General features: G+C 41.4%; 1 protein-coding gene across 1 annotated transcript in view; it reads left to right on the plus strand.

The window, feature by feature from the left end:
- Window positions 1–21,085, plus strand: part of ank1a (ankyrin 1, erythrocytic a) — a 94,210-nt gene that overhangs the window by 55,667 nt on the left and 17,458 nt on the right. The window contains exons 3-38 of the mRNA XM_075467948.1: window positions 1,728–1,826; window positions 2,723–2,821; window positions 3,112–3,210; window positions 3,395–3,580; window positions 3,694–3,792; window positions 3,889–3,987; window positions 4,073–4,171; window positions 4,326–4,523; window positions 4,756–4,854; window positions 4,964–5,062; window positions 5,169–5,267; window positions 5,577–5,774; window positions 5,893–5,991; window positions 6,086–6,184; window positions 6,287–6,484; window positions 6,570–6,668; window positions 7,125–7,223; window positions 7,546–7,644; window positions 7,735–7,827; window positions 7,959–8,031; window positions 8,153–8,173; window positions 11,715–11,835; window positions 12,021–12,099; window positions 12,907–13,022; window positions 13,102–13,326; window positions 13,678–13,832; window positions 13,934–14,145; window positions 16,015–16,219; window positions 16,414–16,510; window positions 16,679–16,907; window positions 17,053–17,181; window positions 17,290–17,409; window positions 17,510–17,594; window positions 17,770–17,844; window positions 18,145–18,276; window positions 18,455–18,610. Of these exons, the coding sequence (XP_075324063.1) occupies window positions 1,728–1,826; window positions 2,723–2,821; window positions 3,112–3,210; window positions 3,395–3,580; window positions 3,694–3,792; window positions 3,889–3,987; window positions 4,073–4,171; window positions 4,326–4,523; window positions 4,756–4,854; window positions 4,964–5,062; window positions 5,169–5,267; window positions 5,577–5,774; window positions 5,893–5,991; window positions 6,086–6,184; window positions 6,287–6,484; window positions 6,570–6,668; window positions 7,125–7,223; window positions 7,546–7,644; window positions 7,735–7,827; window positions 7,959–8,031; window positions 8,153–8,173; window positions 11,715–11,835; window positions 12,021–12,099; window positions 12,907–13,022; window positions 13,102–13,326; window positions 13,678–13,832; window positions 13,934–14,145; window positions 16,015–16,219; window positions 16,414–16,510; window positions 16,679–16,907; window positions 17,053–17,181; window positions 17,290–17,409; window positions 17,510–17,594; window positions 17,770–17,844; window positions 18,145–18,276; window positions 18,455–18,610 (4,489 nt within the window). The remainder of the gene's footprint in view (window positions 1–1,727; window positions 1,827–2,722; window positions 2,822–3,111; window positions 3,211–3,394; window positions 3,581–3,693; window positions 3,793–3,888; window positions 3,988–4,072; window positions 4,172–4,325; window positions 4,524–4,755; window positions 4,855–4,963; window positions 5,063–5,168; window positions 5,268–5,576; window positions 5,775–5,892; window positions 5,992–6,085; window positions 6,185–6,286; window positions 6,485–6,569; window positions 6,669–7,124; window positions 7,224–7,545; window positions 7,645–7,734; window positions 7,828–7,958; window positions 8,032–8,152; window positions 8,174–11,714; window positions 11,836–12,020; window positions 12,100–12,906; window positions 13,023–13,101; window positions 13,327–13,677; window positions 13,833–13,933; window positions 14,146–16,014; window positions 16,220–16,413; window positions 16,511–16,678; window positions 16,908–17,052; window positions 17,182–17,289; window positions 17,410–17,509; window positions 17,595–17,769; window positions 17,845–18,144; window positions 18,277–18,454; window positions 18,611–21,085) is intronic.

Consider the following 21,085-nt stretch of genomic DNA (forward strand, 5'->3'; position numbering starts at 1 on the left):
ATTTCTGTTTGTGCTTTAAGTGTCCACCACGCATGGGGTCAGCACTGTGCTGTTATTTGCCTGTTTGCCTACCTCGTGCATGCCCAGTTAGAGTGTTATTCATTTCTAAAGGTGACAGGTAGATTTTACAATGTCTCCAGACGAGGTAATAAATGGGGCAGGGGGCTTTCTGCCCCCCGTCTCATCCATCCTGCCTCATTTGCTCTGACAGATGTATCTAGAGTTTCCAGAAAGAGGCAGTGTTAGTGGGCCTGTTCTGCTGCCCTCGGGCTCCTGATACTTGGACAAAATCCCGTATGTGTGCATGAGAGACTCCTCCGGCTCATTAATCTAACTTAGTCATCCCTTCTATTCACCAACGCTCAAGTCTTCCTCAACATTTTGTATATAATGCTGGTAATTCCCAGGCTACACAACAGACCCAACCTAACCACAGAATTATCAGTGTAAAGTGACACTGTACAGAAGCTACTGCTTGGAAATGCTTTCACAACAATAAAGGGAGACACCCCATGGATTAAAAATATAATTACATGCAGAAAACTTTAAGTTAAACTGAATGTTTTTGATCGACTGGATTTTTGATTGACACAATTTCATTGATTATGTTTTGGCATTCAACCTGTTATTGTTTTACTGTGCAATGTAAACTGTATTTGAGTGAAAGTGACAATCTACAACATTCCTGTTTCACTGAGGTTACAGCCTTGCACATGCATTGTTTTGCAAGTTTGCAGTTAATGCGGCCTTAATGTGGAATTTCCGTTTGATTTCTGTCCACTTTATGTGTTGATTTTAGTCACAGAGTGGCTTTAAAATTGCAGAGGTTTACTTTAATAACAAATAAAACACCACAAGTGTAAACTATAGCCTTGTCATTGGTATATTTCAGGTGACTCTCTGCAGTATATTTACATCATTGCCTACTTATTTTATTATGAGTTCGTGCAGTGAAACAGGGAGATTTTTTTTTAAAAAGTTGTAGATTGTCAACTTTAACCTTCATGGTGACTGTTGTTCAGTATACTTTGTTGGTACAGTGGAGGTTAGGCCAGGTGGAGGCTTGACCGTGGCATTGCTAAGTGGATGCCTCTGCCTCCCTTCTGCCCCCACTCACCGTGTTTTCTTTCCTCTTCTTTCCCTCTCAGTCTAACAGCCTCTCCTCTATCGTTCCCGTGCTTGTTTCTCACTCGTGTTTTTTCTTTTGCCTTTTCTTGCACCATTACCTCCCTCTCTCCTCCGTCTCCAGTAGAGTGATGGTGTGCTGTGGTCTCCCAACTCAGAGGAATAATATCAGTGGTGTGGGAAAGGTCCAACCTCACATGTCCTGTGCGGCTGAAGGAAGGCTGTGTGAGGTCAGACCTATCCCACACGGCTCGTATTCTTCCCAGCCCCGAGACCAGCGGCCTGCCATCCTCCTCACGTCCTCCTCCTTCTTTTCCTCTAATCATCATTAAATGAATGAAGAAAAATCCTCATTTTGATTTTCATTCCTGTAGATATTGTTTTTGCTAATGACCACTCTGATTCTGAACGTATTGCATGCGTGGTGTCCACTGTAAGTATGTGCGTGCTGTGGTTTGTATTTCAGTCACTGCAATAGCAAATTAGTTGTTGGCATGGCTCTTATGTTAGTGTATTTACACTGTATATGTGCTTATTTTAGATTAGGAAGCTTAGGTTGCGTAAGACACTTCAGTGGAGTTCTGTTCTTCTCTTTAACTCAGAATGGGCTCAATGGGCTGCATCTGGCCTCAAAAGAAGGCCACGTTAAAATGGTGCTGGAGCTACTTCACAATGGAATTGTACTGGAGACCACCACAAAGGTAAAATACCCCGAAAGTAGAGCTGCAATTTTAACTCCTTAAAAAAATGACCTGATTTAAAAAAAAAAAAAAAGTCCTATATGCTTTAAATTCCCCTGTAAAAGAGTAATTCTTGTGTCTTGTTGTAAATGTGTGGTTTCCTGGTAACCAGTAGTGACCACAGGAAGTTATTGTCTCGGTGAAGAAAGAGTTCTTAGCTTTAAACATCTGTTGAATTTCTTTTTTTTTGTTAGAACATCTGCTTTTAATTATATAATTTCATCATTTGGAAGTAAATAACAATAACTGGCAGTGTAGATGAATAATGAAAGAAATTTGTTGATTAAAGCCCAGTAAGGTGTCATATTAGATTTATGCCCAAGAACCCAGATGCCGGGGATGGTGGAGCTGAGTTTGCAGGGAGCTGAGGGAGCTGGGATGAGGTGAAGATGGCCAGATGGAGAGTTGTTTCAGAGAAAAGCTTTCTTGTTCGAAATTTAGAAAACTTTTTCTAGAATTTTAGAAAACAGGAAGCAGGAATCTATTGGTTCAGGGAACAAAATCTAGAAGATAATTGAACCAGAGCATTGACAGCAATATTGAGGTTAAGGTGAGTCTGACAGCATGGCAAAAATAATAAAGAGAGTCGTGGAGAGTGAGGAACAGATTCTCTTTATTGAACTTGAACAAAAGACTGATTACTTTTACCGATCAAAATATGCATATCAAAAGCTTTGAGAAATAAAAATGGCATCATTCTCAGATTCATACCATCTTGTCTTATTTTAAATGTGAACATGTGAAAAAAATGCCATTTGTTTGTCCAGAAAATATGTGCATGTTGAACGTGCATGGGGAATTTGTTCGGTGTTTGTCATATTGTTTACTCTTGTTCTCATGTATGTGTGTTTAAACAGAAAGGGAACACGGCCCTGCACATTGCAGCCCTGGCAGGGCAGGAGCAAGTGGTCGCAGAGCTGGTTAATTACGGGGCCAATGTCAACGCTCAGTCCCAGGTGAGACTCAGAGCTGCTCCTACAGTAGTGATCCCAGCGCGAATTTAGGTTGCTCTTCAGCACCTACTATGTGAACTATGTTGTGAAACCACTGTTGTACTGTAACTACTGCAGTTCCATCTGTTAACATGTGTCTTTGTTCCAATATCTCTGTGTGTTTGTGTTTTCTCTCTGTGCACATCCCTGTGTGTGTGCATCTGTGACCGTCTTCCTGTTGTTGTGTTTGTGTCTCCCCTTTGGCCGTGTGTGTGTGCGCGCGCGCTTGTCTGTCATGTGTCTTTCTGAGACAGAAGGGTTTCACTCCACTCTACATGGCTGCACAAGAAAACCATCTAGAGGTTGTGAAGTTTCTTTTGGAGAACGGAGCCAATCAGAGCATTCCAACTGAGGTACCAAAGAACTGAGAGAGAAGTTTCTAAAGAGTAATCTCCCAAGTTCCTCAATCCTATCTTTGCTGATCCACTTTCGCTTTGTTTCCATTCTGTTTTGTTCTCATAAGCCTCACTCCTTACATCAGTCTAATTTTTTGTCCGTGAGTCAACCTCTCTTCTAACTCTCTCCGGTGTGCTGCAGGATGGATTTACTCCACTCGCAGTGGCTCTTCAGCAGGGACATGAGAATGTGGTGGCCCTGCTTATAAACTATGGCACCAAAGGAAAAGTCCGCCTCCCTGCGCTGCACATTGCAGCACGAAACGATGATACTCGCACAGCCGCAGTGCTTTTGCAGAATGACCCTAATGCTGATGTACTTAGCAAGGTGTGTGGATGTGTGTGGCTGCAGGCATATTTTATCAGACGTGCAGTAACATGTTTGGTTTGTTTTTGTGTTTTTAAAATGCAAAGTAAATAAGAGTTGCATGTATTCTGCAGACTGGATTTACACCTCTCCACATTGCTGCACACTATGAAAACTTGAACGTAGCTCAACTGCTGCTCAATCGAGGAGCAAATGTCAACTTCACCCCAAAGGTAGGGAATAATAAAGGCAATAGAAGGTCAGTCATCCATCCTTACTTTCTGCTTTTTTCTTTATGTATATCTGAGCTCATCTGTGTCTGTCTACAGAATGGCATCACTCCTCTTCACATTGCCTCCAGACGAGGAAATGTTATCATGGTCCGACTCCTGCTGGACAGAGGGGCACAAATTGATGCCAAAACCAAGGTGGAGCAGAAATCTATCCCATCTGACTCTTTGTTTCTATTTTGATGCATTGTTAGCTACATCACTTACAATCCTCTCTTTCCAGGATGAATTGACTCCTTTGCACTGCGCAGCCAGAAATGGACATGTTAGGATTATAGAGATCCTGCTGGACCATGGAGCCCCTATCCAGGCAAAAACTAAGGTACCTTCTGAGAATATTTCACCTCTCTTAAAATAAACTGTGAAACACCATATGGTTTGGTTGTGAGCCCAAATCAGTGAGTTTTTTTCTGCTGCTTTTTGTACTGATTGTTTTTACACAGAGATGAGAGTCAACACATTTTCTTTCTTTGTAGAATGGCCTGTCTCCAATCCACATGGCAGCACAGGGGGACCACATGGACTGCATCAAGCAGCTTCTGCAGTACAATGCAGAGATTGACGACATCACACTGGACCATCTAACCCCTCTGCATGTGGCAGCACACTGCGGGCACCACCGCATGGCCAAAGTACTGCTGGACAAAGGGGCCAAACCCAACTCGAGGGCTCTGGTTAGTGAGCAGCTGATCTCTTTGAAGCCGTAGATCAGTAATCTGTTGTTTGAATTTCTGCTAATTACACCAAAAGCCATGTAATTGTAGCAGTTCGCCCGAGGAGCATAGTCATCAGACTATAGCCAATTGATTCCCACATTGATGACAAAAATAAACACAAACATGAAATGGTAATTTCATTGTCTTGATTTGTCCGACTGTGATGACAAGAATTGTTTTGTTTTTGTAGAATGGCTTCACTCCCTTGCATATTGCTTGTAAAAAGAACCACATGCGTGTGATGGACCTCCTGCTCAAACACGCAGCGTCATTAGAAGCTGTGACTGAGGTAAGCGATCAGGAGAAATAAGACAAATCAGAATCGTTGATAATGAAGATGCATTAAAATGATGAAAAATACTTTTCATAACTCTTTGTTCTGCCTCTCTTTCAAACAGTCTGGCCTGACCCCCCTGCATGTGGCATCATTTATGGGTCATCTCAATATTGTGAAGATTCTCTTGCAGAAAGGAGCTTCCCCCAGCGCTTCCAATGTGGTGAGTGTCTCACAGAGAGAGAGAGAGCAGCTAAAATAACCATCTCGCATATTGTAAAGCCTTTCTGTTGATCCTCACTGTGTGGTTTGTCTGTCTGTGTGAACAGAAAGTGGAGACTCCTCTCCATATGGCATCTCGGGCAGGGCACAGTGAGGTGGCAGAATTTTTGTTGCAGAATGCAGCACCGGTGGACGCCAAGGCCAAGGTTGAGTTTTGACACACAAAAGCACACAATCTACAAAAAAACCTTCAGACTCAAGCAAAAGACTCCTCACAAACACAGTAAATCCACTATAAGGTTGTAACATTAAAGCATTGAAGATGAAACTGTGGTGGGAGGAAGTATACTGAGGAAGTATACTATACATGCACTAATTTTCCTCCCACACACCACCTACACATCACCTACAAAATTTTGATTTATAATGCAGATCGTAGTGGAAAGCAAAGATGTTTACTTCAGATTTATCAGAGAGTATGTTATATTTCAAGCTTACTTTAATCTCCCTGTCAGGATGACCAAACACCTCTACATTGTGCTGCTCGGATGGGCCACAAGGAGCTGGTGAAGCTTCTGCTGGAGCAAAAAGCCAACCCCAACTCCTTCACCACATCTGGTCACACACCTCTCCACATCGCTGCCCGGGAAGGACATGTACAAACTGTGCGCATCCTTCTCGACATGGAGGCTCAGCAGACCAAGATGACCAAGGTAACGCCAGCCCTCTGACGCGTCATCTGCACCATTTAGCATTTCAAGACTTTCAGCTCCAACAGTTGCTACAGACCACTCTTATATTCTGTCCATTTCCCTCTCGGTGCCTCTGTAGAAAGGTTTCACTCCACTGCATGTGGCCTCCAAGTACGGCAAGGTGGATGTAGCAGAGCTGTTGCTTGAAAGAGGAGCCAACCCTAACGCGGCTGGGAAGGTGAGGAAAAGACAAAAAGCTTCATTGTACTTGAGGAAGAGATCAAATAAGCTTTGTTATTACAGTATAATAACTTTTCGTCTTGCCTTTATAGAATGGTCTGACTCCGCTGCATGTTGCTGTACATCACAACAATCTGGACGTAGTTAATTTACTTGTCAGCAAAGGAGGATCACCACATAGTGCCGCCAGGGTAAGTAAAACAAACATTGAAAAAAAAAAAGTTTTAAACCAAATTGTCAGATAACGTGGACACACGCATATTTCTCTTTTTAAAAACATCTCTACTCTGCAGAATGGCTACACTGCCCTCCATATTGCATCTAAGCAGAACCAGGTGGAGGTGGCTAACAGCCTGCTGCAGTATGGAGCTTCGGCCAATGCTGAGTCACTGCAGGGAGTCACACCTCTTCACCTGGCCTCGCAGGAGGGCAGGTCTGATATGGTCTCCCTGCTCATCTCCAAACAGGCCAACGTCAACCTAGGCAACAAGGCAAGAGCAGATCATTAAAAAAATTAGGTAATTTGATTTTTTTTGTTGTGCTTGTTTAACTTTGTCCTTTGACTCCTCCAACCAGAGTGGATTAACCCCCCTGCACCTGGTGGCACAAGAAGGACACGTAGGCATTGCTGATATCTTGGTGAAGCAAGGAGCTTCAGTTTACGCCGCCACGCGGGTGAGAGCTTTTTCTTCTTCGTTTCTCAGTCAGGGGAAACAGAAGTTTGATTAATCGGGTTAAGAGAGCGTCGCCTTGTGTTGTGGCAGAGGTATCAAAGCTTCAGCTACTTGTGCCTCCACTTTGAGCCGCGAAAGATAGGGTCTAAATGCTGCAGCATAAATAGCCTGCCAGACTGTTATCTTATCAATTGTACTTGGCTGACCCTTAAAGGGTTCAAACCTCCTGATGTCTCTGGTGCATACTAACGTCTTTATTTGGTCATTTTCAAAAGGCTGTTTGAGTGTATCCTTTTTTATTGATTCCACCACGTATGAAGTTGAAACATTATTTAATGTAATATGTTAATGAAATACTGAATTCAAAATAGAGAAGTTGGTCATGGGCAAGAAACTGAAGTGATGTGAATAATCAGAGCTGTGTTTAAGAGTTTTCACTGTTTTCCACCAATGTCAGATGGGTTACACGCCTCTCCATGTAGCATGTCACTATGGCAACATCAAGATGGTGAAGTTCCTCCTGCAGCAACAGGCCAATGTTAACAGCAAAACAAGGGTGAGTGCTTCCTACTGGTTTTTGATAAAATTGCAATAAAAAAATGTCCTTAGTTTGAGTCATAAAGCCTCTGTCCTCTGTGTCAGTAAATAAAGCTACAGTCCATCAAACAGTTAAAAGCAAATGTTACCAACCTGTTAACCCTTTAAAGTGATGAGTTAAATTGATTTTTTTAGATAGATAAGGTCAGTTGTGACTGATTAACAGACTATTCATAATCACATCCAATCAATTAAACATTTGGTCTGCATAAAGGTAAACGGTGGTCATTTCTATTCAACAGTTCCCAGGTGTTTTATTATGTATTTTGTCTTGCATACAGCTTGGTTACACTCCTCTGCACCAGGCAGCTCAGCAGGGACACACAGACATTGTGACACTGTTGCTGAAACATGGCGCTCAGCCCAACGAGACCACTACAGTGAGTATGAATACACCTGCTCTTCCGCATACTCGCTCATAGTGCTTTGTCCTCGCAGATCTGATCAGTCTACTGCTCTGTATCTTATAGCATGGTACTTCCGCCCTGGCCATTGCCAAGAGGTTGGGCTACATCTCTGTGATTGATGTCCTGAAGCTTGTCACTGAGGAGACGGTTTCTATGGTGAGAAGTTTAGAGACTTCTATGGATGCAGCTGTAGTGTTATGCACAATACAAAAAGTATTTATTTTTTCCTTGTAGCTATCATGCCTGTAAATATATATTTTTTTTACCTTTCCTTGTGTGCCCTGCAGACAACCACAGAGAAACATCGCATGAGTTTCCCGGAAACTGTGGATGAAATTCTAGACGTGTCAGAGGATGAAGGTACAGCACTAATATGATTATCAAAAACAGAAAACAGAAGGAAACAGTAGAATTTTGAACTATAACAGTGTTAATTTGTTTCAACTCTTTTTTTTTTTTTTGCCTTTTGCCCTTTTTTTAGGAATTGCACAGCTAACATTAGGTATGAATGTCTCTCTTTTTTGTGCAGCATTCATAGGTTGTTGTAACAAAGTGTGTGGCTCCATTTCAAGCTCACTCCATCTTTGTCTCCCTGCCTCTCTTTCTCGATCTCTCTGTGGTGGCGCTCACTGTGATGGTGGCTCTGGTTTCTCATTGGCATGCTGCCATAGCACCTATGTCTCTAACCTCTATATGTCCCTTCAATAACACCCTCATTCTTTAAATCTCTAGGTGTCTTTCCACCCCATTACTGTTTTTATAGTAGCAGTCAAAAGCCCCTTTCACACTGCAACCCGCTATCTTAGCGGGTCCAAATTGCACCTTCGACCCGCGTCGAGCAATGTGAACGCTTGGCGTGTCAGGGTGACCCGTGTCGCCTGAAGCCGAGTTCAGGGGGAGTTGCCTAGTGGCAGAGCGTCACACGAAACACATAAAATGCTGGGCGTGTACAATGACGTAGGCACAAGCCATGCGTCGGAGGTAGGGGGAAATACACCTGTCTGCATCAAATTTTTCAAACAAACGATGGCGGGACACCTTGAGAACTCATTTTTGCAATGCAGTTCATGGAGATGTTACTTTACGGTGCGTCTTGCTGCGTGGGAAACCATGCTCTCCCATCTTTCTGGCCAGCCCTTACAGCAGAGGTCCATCTTTCACCGTCCCCGAAATGTGGCGGATAATAACGTCCTCTGTTCGGGGGCTGAGGAGCTCGCGGACCTCCTTGTCTCCCCAGTTGGCCATATTAAAAAATGTCTCCAACTTGATGTAGGCTAAAACAGAGTAAAACTTGTCCTCACCTGTCGCTGTTGTTCTGAATCAGCTGTACATTCTGTCTTTTAAACTCCTCACATCACGCCCACGTCCGACCCGCGTCGATTGTGTTCACATCAAACTCGGCTCGGCAAAAAGACTAGGGTCCGACGCGGGTCGAAAGGCGAGTCGAGTTGACGCGGCAGCCCGGGTCGGCAGTGTGAACACAACATCGGACACGCTAAATTCGCGAATTAAACGCGGGTTATTCGGCAGTGTGAAAGGGGCTAAAGACAACACACCCCTTCTCTATGAGATGGTGTCTCTTTGAAGGAATAGCTTTGCTATGTGTTTCTGCAGTTGTCTTTCTTTAAATCTCCCTTAGTCATGGTGTTGATAGTGCATTTTATTATTTCTAACCATTTTGTTATCGTCATGTAAATTGTGTATGTGGAGCAGGAGATTGTTCAGTCTGGAACAGAAGGAAATGGTGGGCTAAAGAAAGCATTTTTGCATTAATCGTTTAAGGTACTTACTTTGGCTCATTAGATACTATTTGTGATTCATTCTAAATGCTCTCAGCAAAATCCAGCTGCTTTCAGTGAAAAAGCTAATAAGAACTGGAAGCAGGCGTGTCACAATTACTATCATTGTTCCCAAGGAAAATTGAGCCAAAAAACAACATATTTTGAGACAGTTTATGATTATGATTGATATTATTGTGAAGTAATAACAAAGTACTGCAAACATTACCACTCAAAGAGAATTAAGAAATTTCGTTCCACTTGAGTCCCTGCCATGCTGTCTAAAGAGGGCAAACTTCCAGATTCTCCACCACTCAATGATCTACTTTCTTCAACTCAAAAACCTCCTACAAAGAGAGGGATAAGATTAAAGTCAATATTGCTTCAGCTCTCTGGAGACCGAGAACCCTGTGAGCAGCCTAAAGAGCTTCAAGCAAGGTTTTCCTTCAGTTTTGTTTCTGTTTTTCTTTGGCTGAGATTTTTGCTGCTCTAGTGAAACATGGTGGTTTCCTGAGGTTTTTGGTTACCTCACCATTGTGTTATCCTATATAGATGCAGAAAATCTTACGTAAAATGTTTGATAGCCTTGAGAAACACGTTTTTTACTCCTGACCCGGTTCTTGTTGCTATATGTATGTGTAAGTGTGGTTTTAAAATATGTGGAAGAGCGGCCTGAGCCCCACCCTCACTCAAACTCCCGACATGGAGAGGAGATGAGAGAATAAAAAGTTGTGACAAGAAAAGACTGCAAACAAAAGCTGTTTTAGCACATTTATATTTTCATTCATTCAACTCAAACACTATGAAAAATAACATGTTCGCGAACACCACAAGCAACAAAAATGACCAAGAACATGTCCATACACTGTGGTATATTGGCTGATAAAGCTAATATCGACAGGCTTGTTTGGTGAAGAACAAAAATAGAGATCAAAAGTCAGAGAATATCCACTTAAAGCAATCTAATGGACAGAAAGACTAAATTAAATAAATGTTTTGGTTTTTCTGTATCTGGTGATGTGTGAATAAACAACTGGGTCTCACATCGATTCCAAGGTAATAATAGTTTATTAGTTCATATTTCAGAGTCACTTACTGCTGCCTTCAAGAGGCACAAAAAGCCACACATGGTAGTTTAATTTTTTATTGTGGGACGTTTGCATCACTGTTGACAATAATGCCAGAAGATATTATGTCTCGATATATTTTAGTGCCCTGATAATTCAACCAACAGATTGTCAGTGTGGCTCTAAATATAGAAAGTAGCTGAGTCGCTGTCTTAAAGATACATCTCATATCCGGAATGGTAAGGTGATATTATCAGATAATGTGATGCGCACCCCCCTTAAATTTGATTTACATTTGAACATTTTACCTACACCACACACATGCATGGTACGCAAGACAGAGGATATACAGGGGTTAAGCTGAAACATGGGAACCTGTCAGAAGAGCATTCAGCGTGTCAAACATAGTGTAATGACACCTATGACATCACTCTGGCTCTGGACTTCACACAGACACCCTCTCACACAAGCTGTGCTGATACAGTCACAAATTCATAGACACAGGGAAGACTTGCCTTTTGCTTCTGGTGATTCTGAAACATTATCGTCAGCCTTTTGGGGGGTAAGTAAGCAAAATCCACCTGCAGTCACATCCAGATGTGCTGTTTATTCAAAGAGGAGTACAGCTTGAACTATTTCTATCCTACATTGTATTCAAATTCACTGTTCTGATTGCGCTAGCATTCATTTGTTTGAGAGAAAATCTCCTCATACATCACTCCCTGAAGCGGCTGGTGTCTAAAATCCTGCTTCAGTGACTATTTTGTCACAAGATGACACATTTTTGGAATGAGATTGTGCTGATGCATGCTCTTACCAGAGATGTCTTTAAATGAACTTTCATGATCGTTGCTCCCATGATGTTCAGGGAATCTGAATAAAACAGTGTCAGCAGCTTGAGACTGCATCTGATCTAAATACCCTGTTTGTTAAGTGTTTTGTGTAAGTGACTCCATTTATTTTCTCAACAGAGTGACTCTCACTATTTCAGCCTAAAAGACATTGTCACTAATATCTCATATCACCGGTCTAATCCCTGAATAACAGAGCCATTGCTTACATACATCCTGGGTTGTCGTGTTGTCTAACTCTTCTAACTGCTAGTTAACAGCCTTGTTTTCTTTCTCTTTTTCTCTTGTGCTGTTTCACCAACCTGACCACGGTCTGTTCGCTCTCTTTGGCATGTTGTTCTCTGAAGGAGAGGAGCTGTTGGGGACAGAAGGGGCCAGGTACATGAAGATGGATGACATGAAAGACCATGATGACGATTTCCTCTCTCCCAAGAAATCACTGGAGTACGAGAGAGGGCTGGGCACAGCGTAAGGGGGGATGGGCGGGGAAGCAGGGTAGAGAGCCGAGCTAGTAGCCATAAACTAATAGGCAGACGGGTAAATGGGAATGCACCGTAGACACACAATAAACACCAGGATGATCACTTGGGAGGAGCTGAGATACAAAGAAATGTATTCAATTTGACTTTTTTTTTTCTCTTTCCAAACAACAGAAATTACTCGCCAGCCATTCCCAGGATTCCCCGTGTCTCGCCGGAGACTGTTATCCTGAAAGAACATGAGATAGAACAGGTAATGTACAGGGAGGTATGGCTGAGATTGTCCAACTTGAAATGTTACAGGTTGCAGCAATTTTGAGTTGCACTTAAGTCATATGGTCAAATTTAAACAGGAGAAATAATCAGACTTTGAGTCCATTGCATGGATTAAATTCCAATGACACTGCATTATTTAAAAAGGCTATCGTGTGATTTTGAGGTTTTCTTCTTCTTCTGCCAGTCGGCTGACCAATCATAGAAGTCTGAGCTTTTCCCCAGGAGCTAAAATGTTGCGTCTTAGAGAGAAGAGATACAACAAGTTTCTTTTCAATGCAAATGTGACTCTTAAGTTCTGCTTACGAGTCTTATGAAAACTTCAAGTGATAACAGAGCATCCTTGATCTAATGAAAATATCAAGATGTGATTTAAAACTCACGAAAGATTATGAACCTCTTATGGAAGTCAAACTTCCTTTTTCCAGGATAAAGAATGATTTTCAGGCCAAGGTTTTTAGTCATCGTGATTGAGATAAAAGCTGTCATGGGCGTTTTTTTAATCAAAACACAATCTTTCAATTAAACTTAAACAATTATTCTGTAAAAAGATGGAACGTGCTCTGCTGATTTCATCCCTGTTTTTCTAACATGACAGTTTTCAGACAGAATCCCTTTCAGACAGTTTTCAGAACCAGAATTTGTACTGACCATAAACAGTACAAAATTAGTCATTTGAAAGTGATTACAAAGGCATGAACCTCTACTGGTGTCCTATCAATATCCTTCCTGTAAAGCAATGCACTTTTTGGGTATATGAAACAATTTCTTTTTCTCTTTTGTGCAGCAACACACTCCACTTCCACTGCCTAAAGAATATGATGACGACTCACTGATTCCCAGCAGCCCAGCAACTGAGACGTCTGACAATGTCAGCCCAGTCGCCAGTCCCATACACACAGGGTCGGTACTGAAGACAACATTTCATACTGCTTACTCTTTAATCATGTTGCTAATCATCACTATCTTTGTCCGACAACAGGTTCCTGGTCAGTTTTATGGTGGATGCTAGGGGCGGTTCAATGCGAGGCAGCAGGCATAATGGTCTGCGTGTCATCATACCTCCACGGACGTGTGCGGCACCCACCCGTATTACCTGCCGCCTGGTGAAGCCGCAGAAGCTGACCAGCCCCCCTCCGCTGGTGGAGGGAGAGGGGCTGGCCAGCAGGATAATTTCCCTCGGTCCAGCGGGCATGCAGTTCCTGGGGTGAGCAAGCCACTGAAATGTTCTTCTCGTTTTTCAACTTGAATTAATACAAAGATGTTTTTTTCTACTTTGCACGCTTTAAATGCACCAGAAGCATGGGTTATTACATTTTTTTAACAGAGTTTGATTTACGTTTGCTAGATTATTGATGAAATTATGATTGCCAAACATCGTGTGTTAAACTAAACTATTTGTCACACCAATTTTTTTCTACCTTTTTTCTCAACATTAAGTTTAACTAGGCCCACAGCAGGCCATTAAACCTTATCTTTTTTTAAATGTATTTTTCATTCATTGCTGTTTCATATATTTCTATTATGTTATTTTTATATATTTCCATATGTATGGCAGACCGGTGATTGTGGAGATCCCCCACTTTGCTGCTCTGGGTCGTGGTGACCGGGAACTTGTAGTTCTGAGAAGTGAGAATGGCTCAGTCTGGAAAGAGCATCGCAATCGCTATGGTGATGAAGTGCTAGAAACAATCTTGAATGGGATGGATGAGGGTGAGAATTCCCGTCGTGGTTAATGGTGGTTAAGGTCGTGGTTAATCTCAAGCTGACTTGCATTGTTTGATAAGAGATTGAACCATTCGTTCTCTCCCCAGAGCTAGAAAGTCAAGAGGAACTTGGGAAGAAGCGAATCCGGCGCATCATCTCCACAGACTTCCCCCTGTACTTTGCTGTTGTGTCAAGAGTCCAACAAGAAAGTGATCTGATTGGTCCGGAGGGAGGTTCGCTAACAAGTAAACTGGTGCCGATGGTCCAGGCCACGTTTCCTGAGACAGCAGTCACCAAACGAGTCCGCCTGGGGCTGCAGGTGAGATGGGACGATGAGGAGAAGGAAGGAGAGGAAAGACAGAATCGTTAGTGCCTGTGTTGCCTGAGAAACAGCATGTTGGATTTCTTTTGATTGATCGTGGAATGACCTGATCATATCAGCACATGTGCCAAGTTGTCCTAATTTAGTTTAGTTTTCCTGATTTGCTTGTCAGATTTCTAGGGGACCTGTTTGCTTTTTATTTCACATATTGCATGCACCTCGCACCTTTATATACCCGTGGACGGCCCATTTAGTGCGAATATGTTATTGTTTGTGTCATCCTAAGTGTCTTTTTCACAAATGTATTTATACCACTGACAGCTCTTGTACGTCATATATTTAACTCCTTCTTTTGAGAAAGAAATAAGTAATTTTCTTAATTTTTGTTTTGGTTAGAAAAAAAATGTGTTTGTATGCATTTTTCAGTGGTTTGGGTTTCATTAATGTCTGAAAAATGTACTAAAACATCTTCTTTTTAGAAGAAAAGAAGCATTTACTGCACAAAAAGGTTGGCAACCGAGGACCTGATCATCAAACCTTTTTCTGCCTTAGTTAAATAAGCATTTGTACCCATACCCATGCATTTGTATGGCTTCACTTTTCATGTAGGGTTTTCTCAAAAATACGCACCAAAGACAAAAGATGAAGTTGTTTTTAAAACACTTAAACCACACAATAAAAAGCTTATCCACTTTTGATATTGCCATCTCTGTCATATATATTGATCCCAACATCAGTCAAACAGAAACGTCAATTAAAGGAATTACCGATAAAAGAATATTTTGATATTGCAATACAGTTAGTCCCTGCCAAATAATGGCAACAATCTAATCATATATCTTCAAATCTATTTTTGCATATTGCTACTTTTCAGGTAAACATATGACAGTTTCTAATTGTACCAAGCATTTCTCAATGTTTTTAAACGTATACATTAAATGTAATATTTACTCCCGCCTAAACCTCTCCAATGGTGATATATTTGTGATACCTTTTCTCAAATTGATCTGATTTGGGATTTCAAAGTTCCATTTGCATGTGATGTCATTTCTTTACCATTTACTCCGTAGCATGTTTTTTACTCTTGACAGGATTATTTCTCAGCTTATGGTTTTGCTTTATCAGATGGAAATTTATAATTACAATGTTGAAACATGCTTCGGTAGACAAAAATGGCAGTTGGATATGCAATGACTTCACCATCTACTGTATGTTTTGGTTCGACTGTTGTACTGAAGACACAGAGATGAATTTATGGAAAGCTAGTTATGTTTTGTAAACTAACACTTTACCTAGCTGAAAACACTGAATGTAACTGAATATAAGTAAATTAGACATTCTTATGATATTTAGTATTACCTTACATATATGTATTGGAACTATTTCATCATTTTTAGAATCACATCTGCTTAACTGACATGTTGTTGTAGTAAACATGACATGTACGGCTGTGTGAAACCACAGTGCCTTGTTTTTTTTTTATATCCTTTTGGTTTAAATTCTTGTAAAACCTTCTTGTTACCACACATTGTTACATTTTGCAATAAAAAATTAACTGTGACATAATAAAACCAGTTTGTGTTGCTATTGTTTCTCTTGAGGCATTGTCTGAGGAATTGTATTCACTGTTGACTTCTTTCTCTTTTTCTTCATCTTTACTTTTTTCCTCATCGAGTCATCCTCTTTTTCCATTTCCATTCCTTTATCTCATTTTACTTGGCACCCTGTTATCCCAACATCTTTTTACAAATGTCCATTGCTTTCTCATGTTCCTCTCTCTTGGATTGTTTCCTTTTTTCTTCCATCTCATCAAACCTGTGCCCTTGTTACATTCCTCCTCTTCCCATCATTTACTTTCAACCTCAGGCTCAGCCAGTTCCAGATGAGCTGGTTGCAAAGCTGCTGGGTAACCAAGCAAACTATAGTCCAGTGGTCACTGTGGAGCCTCGGCGGCGCAAGTTTCACAGACCCATTGGCCTACGTATACCCCTGCCCCCATCCTGGAAGGAGAGCCCGCGAGACTCAGGGGAGGGTGACACCACCAGTCTGCGTCTGCTCTGCTCTGTCATAGGTACTGCATGCCACAGCCAGGAGGTGTGTGGGTGGGTTCGTGTGAAAGGGACAAGTTTACTTCCATTATAAGAAAGGGTTTTAACTTCTGATTTACATGGGTTAAAAATGTCAGTGGAAAAATTTGCCATTAGACTTCTACTCTATGACCTTTGATCACTGAGTTTGCACTTTCTCATCCTGTCTGACTGACAGGTGGCACAGCACCCGCCCAGTGGGAGGACATTACGGGCACTACCAAGCTTGCCTATGCTAATGACTGTGCCAGCTTCACAACTAATGTTTCAGCGCGGTAAGTTCAGCTGGCAACACTGACAATCAACTGCCATCACACCACAAAACAGAGTGCATTGTCCTTGCCATGCTTAAACATCCCTGCAAACAGCTCTACTGTAATCAAGGAAGATATAGCATAGATTCATGTGCAACATTTTGATTACATGCAATTGTTTCCTCCCAGATTCTGGCTGGCAGACTGTCCTCGGACGGCTGAGGCCATCTCCTTTGCCAACCTGCTCTATAGAGAGCTGTCAGCTGTACCCTACATGGCCAAGTTTGTGGTGTTTGCAAAGATGAATGAGCTCCGCGAGGGCCGTCTGCGCTGCTACTGCATGACCGACGACAAGATGGATAAAACTCTGGAACAACATGAGAACTTCACAGAGGTGGCACGCAGCCGAGACATAGAGGTCAGTTCAGAGACGAGGATAGTATTTCGACATTAACACTTAAAACCTTAGACTTATGTCAAGAGGCCTGTTCAGTACATTCATATGAAATCAAGGTTCTCCTTGGCTTATGTTTGGAGATAAGTTCTTGAATCATATCTTACAGGTGATGGAGGGGATGCCGCTTCACCTGGAATGTTCAGGGAATCTTGTGCCAGTTAGGAAGGCCACACAGCAGCCTCGCTGCTTCAGTTTCCAGGCCTTCAGGGATAACAGACTTCCTGTCTCTGTTAAGGTGTTAGAGTTTGGCTGTATTCAAGAGTTTTCTGGTCCGTTGTCGCTTATTGGTAATACATGAGCACTATTTCCATTCAGCTTATTTATGATCATCTGTGCACCTAAGGTGAGAGACAGCAGTAAAGAGCCAACTGGATTTTTATCCTTCCTGCGCAAGACCACCAAGTACGAGGACAGCCAGCATGTGCTCTGCAACCTCAACATCACGATGCCTCCATGTATTAGGGTAAAGCCTTCAAAGTTAGCTTTTAAAGAGGTGCATAGGATGCATTTAATTGCAATATTTTTTCCTAATAATTTCACTTGTAATTACTTGCCATTAGCAGATTATTGGGAGCGATGACCGGAGGCGAACCCTGACCCCGCTGGCTTTAAGAGAAAGATACAGTGCCCTGAATGAGCCTGCTATGGGTATGAGGCTCTAATTCTCACACTACTAAAGAGTCACATCTGCTTGTTACCAGTGTTACTTTTTCTTTTCCAACATTTTGATTGACCTACAGCATATACAGAATCCATGAGCAACTGACCTTTATATTTAACAAAGTCAGAAGTTAAAGTTTAATTTTTGCTCTGATCTTTGCAGCATCATTGAGTGCCATGGAAAGAACAGAGCTGAAAATGGCTGTGATTGCAGAACAGCTGGGACTGAGTTGGGCTGGTGAGTGAGTAGTGAGCATACACAGAGTCTGTTTTCATGTGAACCATCCATGTTTATCTTGTGTTTGACAAGCAGGCCTGGCACGGTACAACTGATTAAACAAAATTATAACGTGGTGCCCAGCCCCTGAAACTAATCATTATCTTCTTCCCTGCCAAGAGCTTAGACATTTAACAGAGAGAACAGCAGTGAGCCACATTCAGGACCACAACTATATGCTAGAACAGCATGACATGAAATGAACATGACATAAATGTACCCTATCATTCCTTGATCTCCTTTGTCTCATTTTCTTAACAGAGTTGGCACGTGAGCTTCAGCTCAGTGTGGATGATATCAATAAGATCCGTGTGGAGAATCCCAACTCCCTGCTGGAGCAGAGCTCTGCACTGCTCAACCTCTGGGCCACTCGTGAGGGCAAAAGGGCCAAGAGTGAGTGAATGTGATCTAAGTTTTTGCTATGAATTTCTCTCCTCCCCCACATTCTTTTGAGTTTCTACCTCTTTCATCCAGTGAATTACATTGTTGCAGCTGCAGCGAGCTGCTGGAAACCTCTCCTTCTCTTTGGCCTTGCATGCTTGATTCGCTTGTTTGTGTGTTTTCTCTGCAGTGGAGAGCTTGTACACGGCTCTGAAGAGTATTGACCGCATGGACATCATCAATATGTTGGAGGGGCAGCCTCCTCAGCCATTGAGACAAGGCTCCCATGAACTCAGCAAACGCCGGCACAATGAGAGAGACCACCTCTCCCCTGGTATAACCAATGGTAAGCTCCCTCCCCCAATCCCACAATGCAGCCCACCCCCACTGTCCCCATTGCCTTGACCCCAAGACACTTTTTCCAATAAACATAAACTGGTGCTCAGTGTTTTAGGAACTCTGTAGAATATTTAGTTTATCTTCTTAATTATCAGATCTTCACACTAAAGTTCCTAAAGTTGACAGAAAATCTTATGAACAGGGGAGATTAAGTATTACAAGTGGTTATTTTTCTACTGACGATTGATTGAGGGACCTTTGACTTGGATGAGAATGCAAACCTATTATATTAAAGGAAGAAAACGTTGGACAACAAACAAATCTTTTCAGACAGTTGGGCTCTTCAACTCTCCAGATATATTACGTACAGTTTTTAAAGACTACAGAAAAGTAAAAGAAAACACATAATGATCTCTTCAACTTTATTCTACATTCATTTGAACTATACTTTATTAACCTCTGTGGAAGTGCTGTTCACAGATGTGTGAAAAAACATGTTTCCCTTTGAAAATGGTATACCAGTTATTTGCTTTATAATTGAAAGCAAGGAATTCTGGCCCAAATCTTACACTTCATGTTTATATGTTTACATGTTTCATAGATGGGATACATTTCTAATCCAGCAATGCAGTGTTTTACAAACATAAAATTTCTTATTTTAGCCAAAAAGATCTATTTTAGTCTCAAATTTCCACAAAGCATTTTCCCAAGAGCTCTTTGACTTGTTCACATAATATTCATCAGGCTACAGACAAACAGAAAGATCAGCAGTGTTTCCCATACATTGAGGAAACTATGGCGGCCCGCCATAGTTTCCTTTTGGCCGCCATAGTTTCTGAATCCCAAACAGCGATTTTTTTTTTTTTTTTTTTTTTTTTTTTTTTTTGAAACACAGCGATTTCCTCGAAAACCAACCAATATGACTATACAACAGGCGAATTATTAATTAAACATGTCCTAAAGTCTGCAGTGTCAGAGTTTTTAAGTTTAGTGGCAAAAAAAGGTTATTTCGCTGACGCTGTCGGGGCGATTGACACAGTGGGTGCGCGTGCACAAAGGTCAGCTGTAATCATCGTGATTTTGTTGACAAACGTATTTTTTTGACCTATTTATATTATGAAAAATAATGTGAAATTTGAGCAATGACGGGTACACTAGTATGTTGTCCGGTATGTTGCTTAAAAAAATAGTAAGCTCAATAGTTTCTGTTTAAAATAAGGTGTTTCATCCGTCCCGCATGTGTGGTTCAACCATCCCGACTAGGCGGAGCGGGGTGAAGTTGGTTTTATATTCGACATTCGCCTATTTTCCAGCTTTGTAATTGTAATAGCGTCACGAAAACCGCACCAATTAGCCTCAGGATGGTATTAATATTTACAGAAAACTAAGACTAACATACCACAGGCTTTATCAACTCACCAAAGTAAGCCTGAAAGATCAGAGTAACCGCGTCGAATATACTTCTAAGTGAACTACGGCAGCCGGAGCGCTTAGGGACCGTCGCAAAAGTGCAACGCCTTTTTTTGTTCTCACTGGATATTCAACCAATGCAGACCAAACCACTTCTGATGGGTTTGTGAACTCACTATAAAGCTTTCACAGCCTTTTAGTTTCCAGAAAAATCATTTTAGGTAGAACATTTACTCAGTGTGCATAGTTAATTCCATTTTAGACTTTTATTTTGTAATAGCTCTCTTGTTTTTAAAGATATCAAAACCAAACCACTTCTGATATGTTTGAACTCATTGTGTACTTCCCACACCCTTTATTATCAAGGACAACCTTTTCAAGTTTCTCAAAAAGGCATAAGTACTCACTGTATATGATCCATTCATATTTTTCATGAAGTTTAGTTTTAACCTGTAAATATTTTCTATTACAATTGTTATCATTGGGTTTTAATGACAAGATGAGGTTTCCTCATAAGCCCACAAGGGTTTCTGACATCTCCAGCACACATTCCTTTTTTTTTAATTTGTTGTGTTTTATTGTGTATGTGTTATATTTGAATGAATGTGTGCAAATCAATCAAATCAAATCAAATCTGCAGTCGCACAAATTTACGCCGCATGAATTTAGCCCCCCCCCCCCCCCCCCCATAGTTTCCAAAAATTCTGTGGGAAACACTGATCAGTGTATTCTCTATTGGCATTCCTGACATGCACGCCTTTGTCTTTTGACGGTATAGCCTCGCGGACATTTACTTCAGTCTATGTGAGATTTTTATTCACTTAGAAGTCACTGTGGCTTTCTTTGTGCACACACGTACCTGATAATCTTTGTTGAATGAAAACAGTTTAATTTGTAATTTCACTTTGAAATGAACCACTCATCTTTAAAATTTAACATCTTGTGGCCACTCACATTGTGTTGGTATGGGATTGTTTTCCTCAATAGATAGATAACCAAGCATAATGCTTCATCTCTTTCGTTAAAGTTGATCCCCCTTATATATTTAAACAACTGTGTGAAAATCTGATAA

Source organism: Odontesthes bonariensis, chromosome 6 (genome assembly GCF_027942865.1).
Source record: "Odontesthes bonariensis isolate fOdoBon6 chromosome 6, fOdoBon6.hap1, whole genome shotgun sequence".
In the NCBI taxonomy this organism is placed as follows: Eukaryota; Metazoa; Chordata; class Actinopteri; order Atheriniformes; family Atherinopsidae; genus Odontesthes; species Odontesthes bonariensis.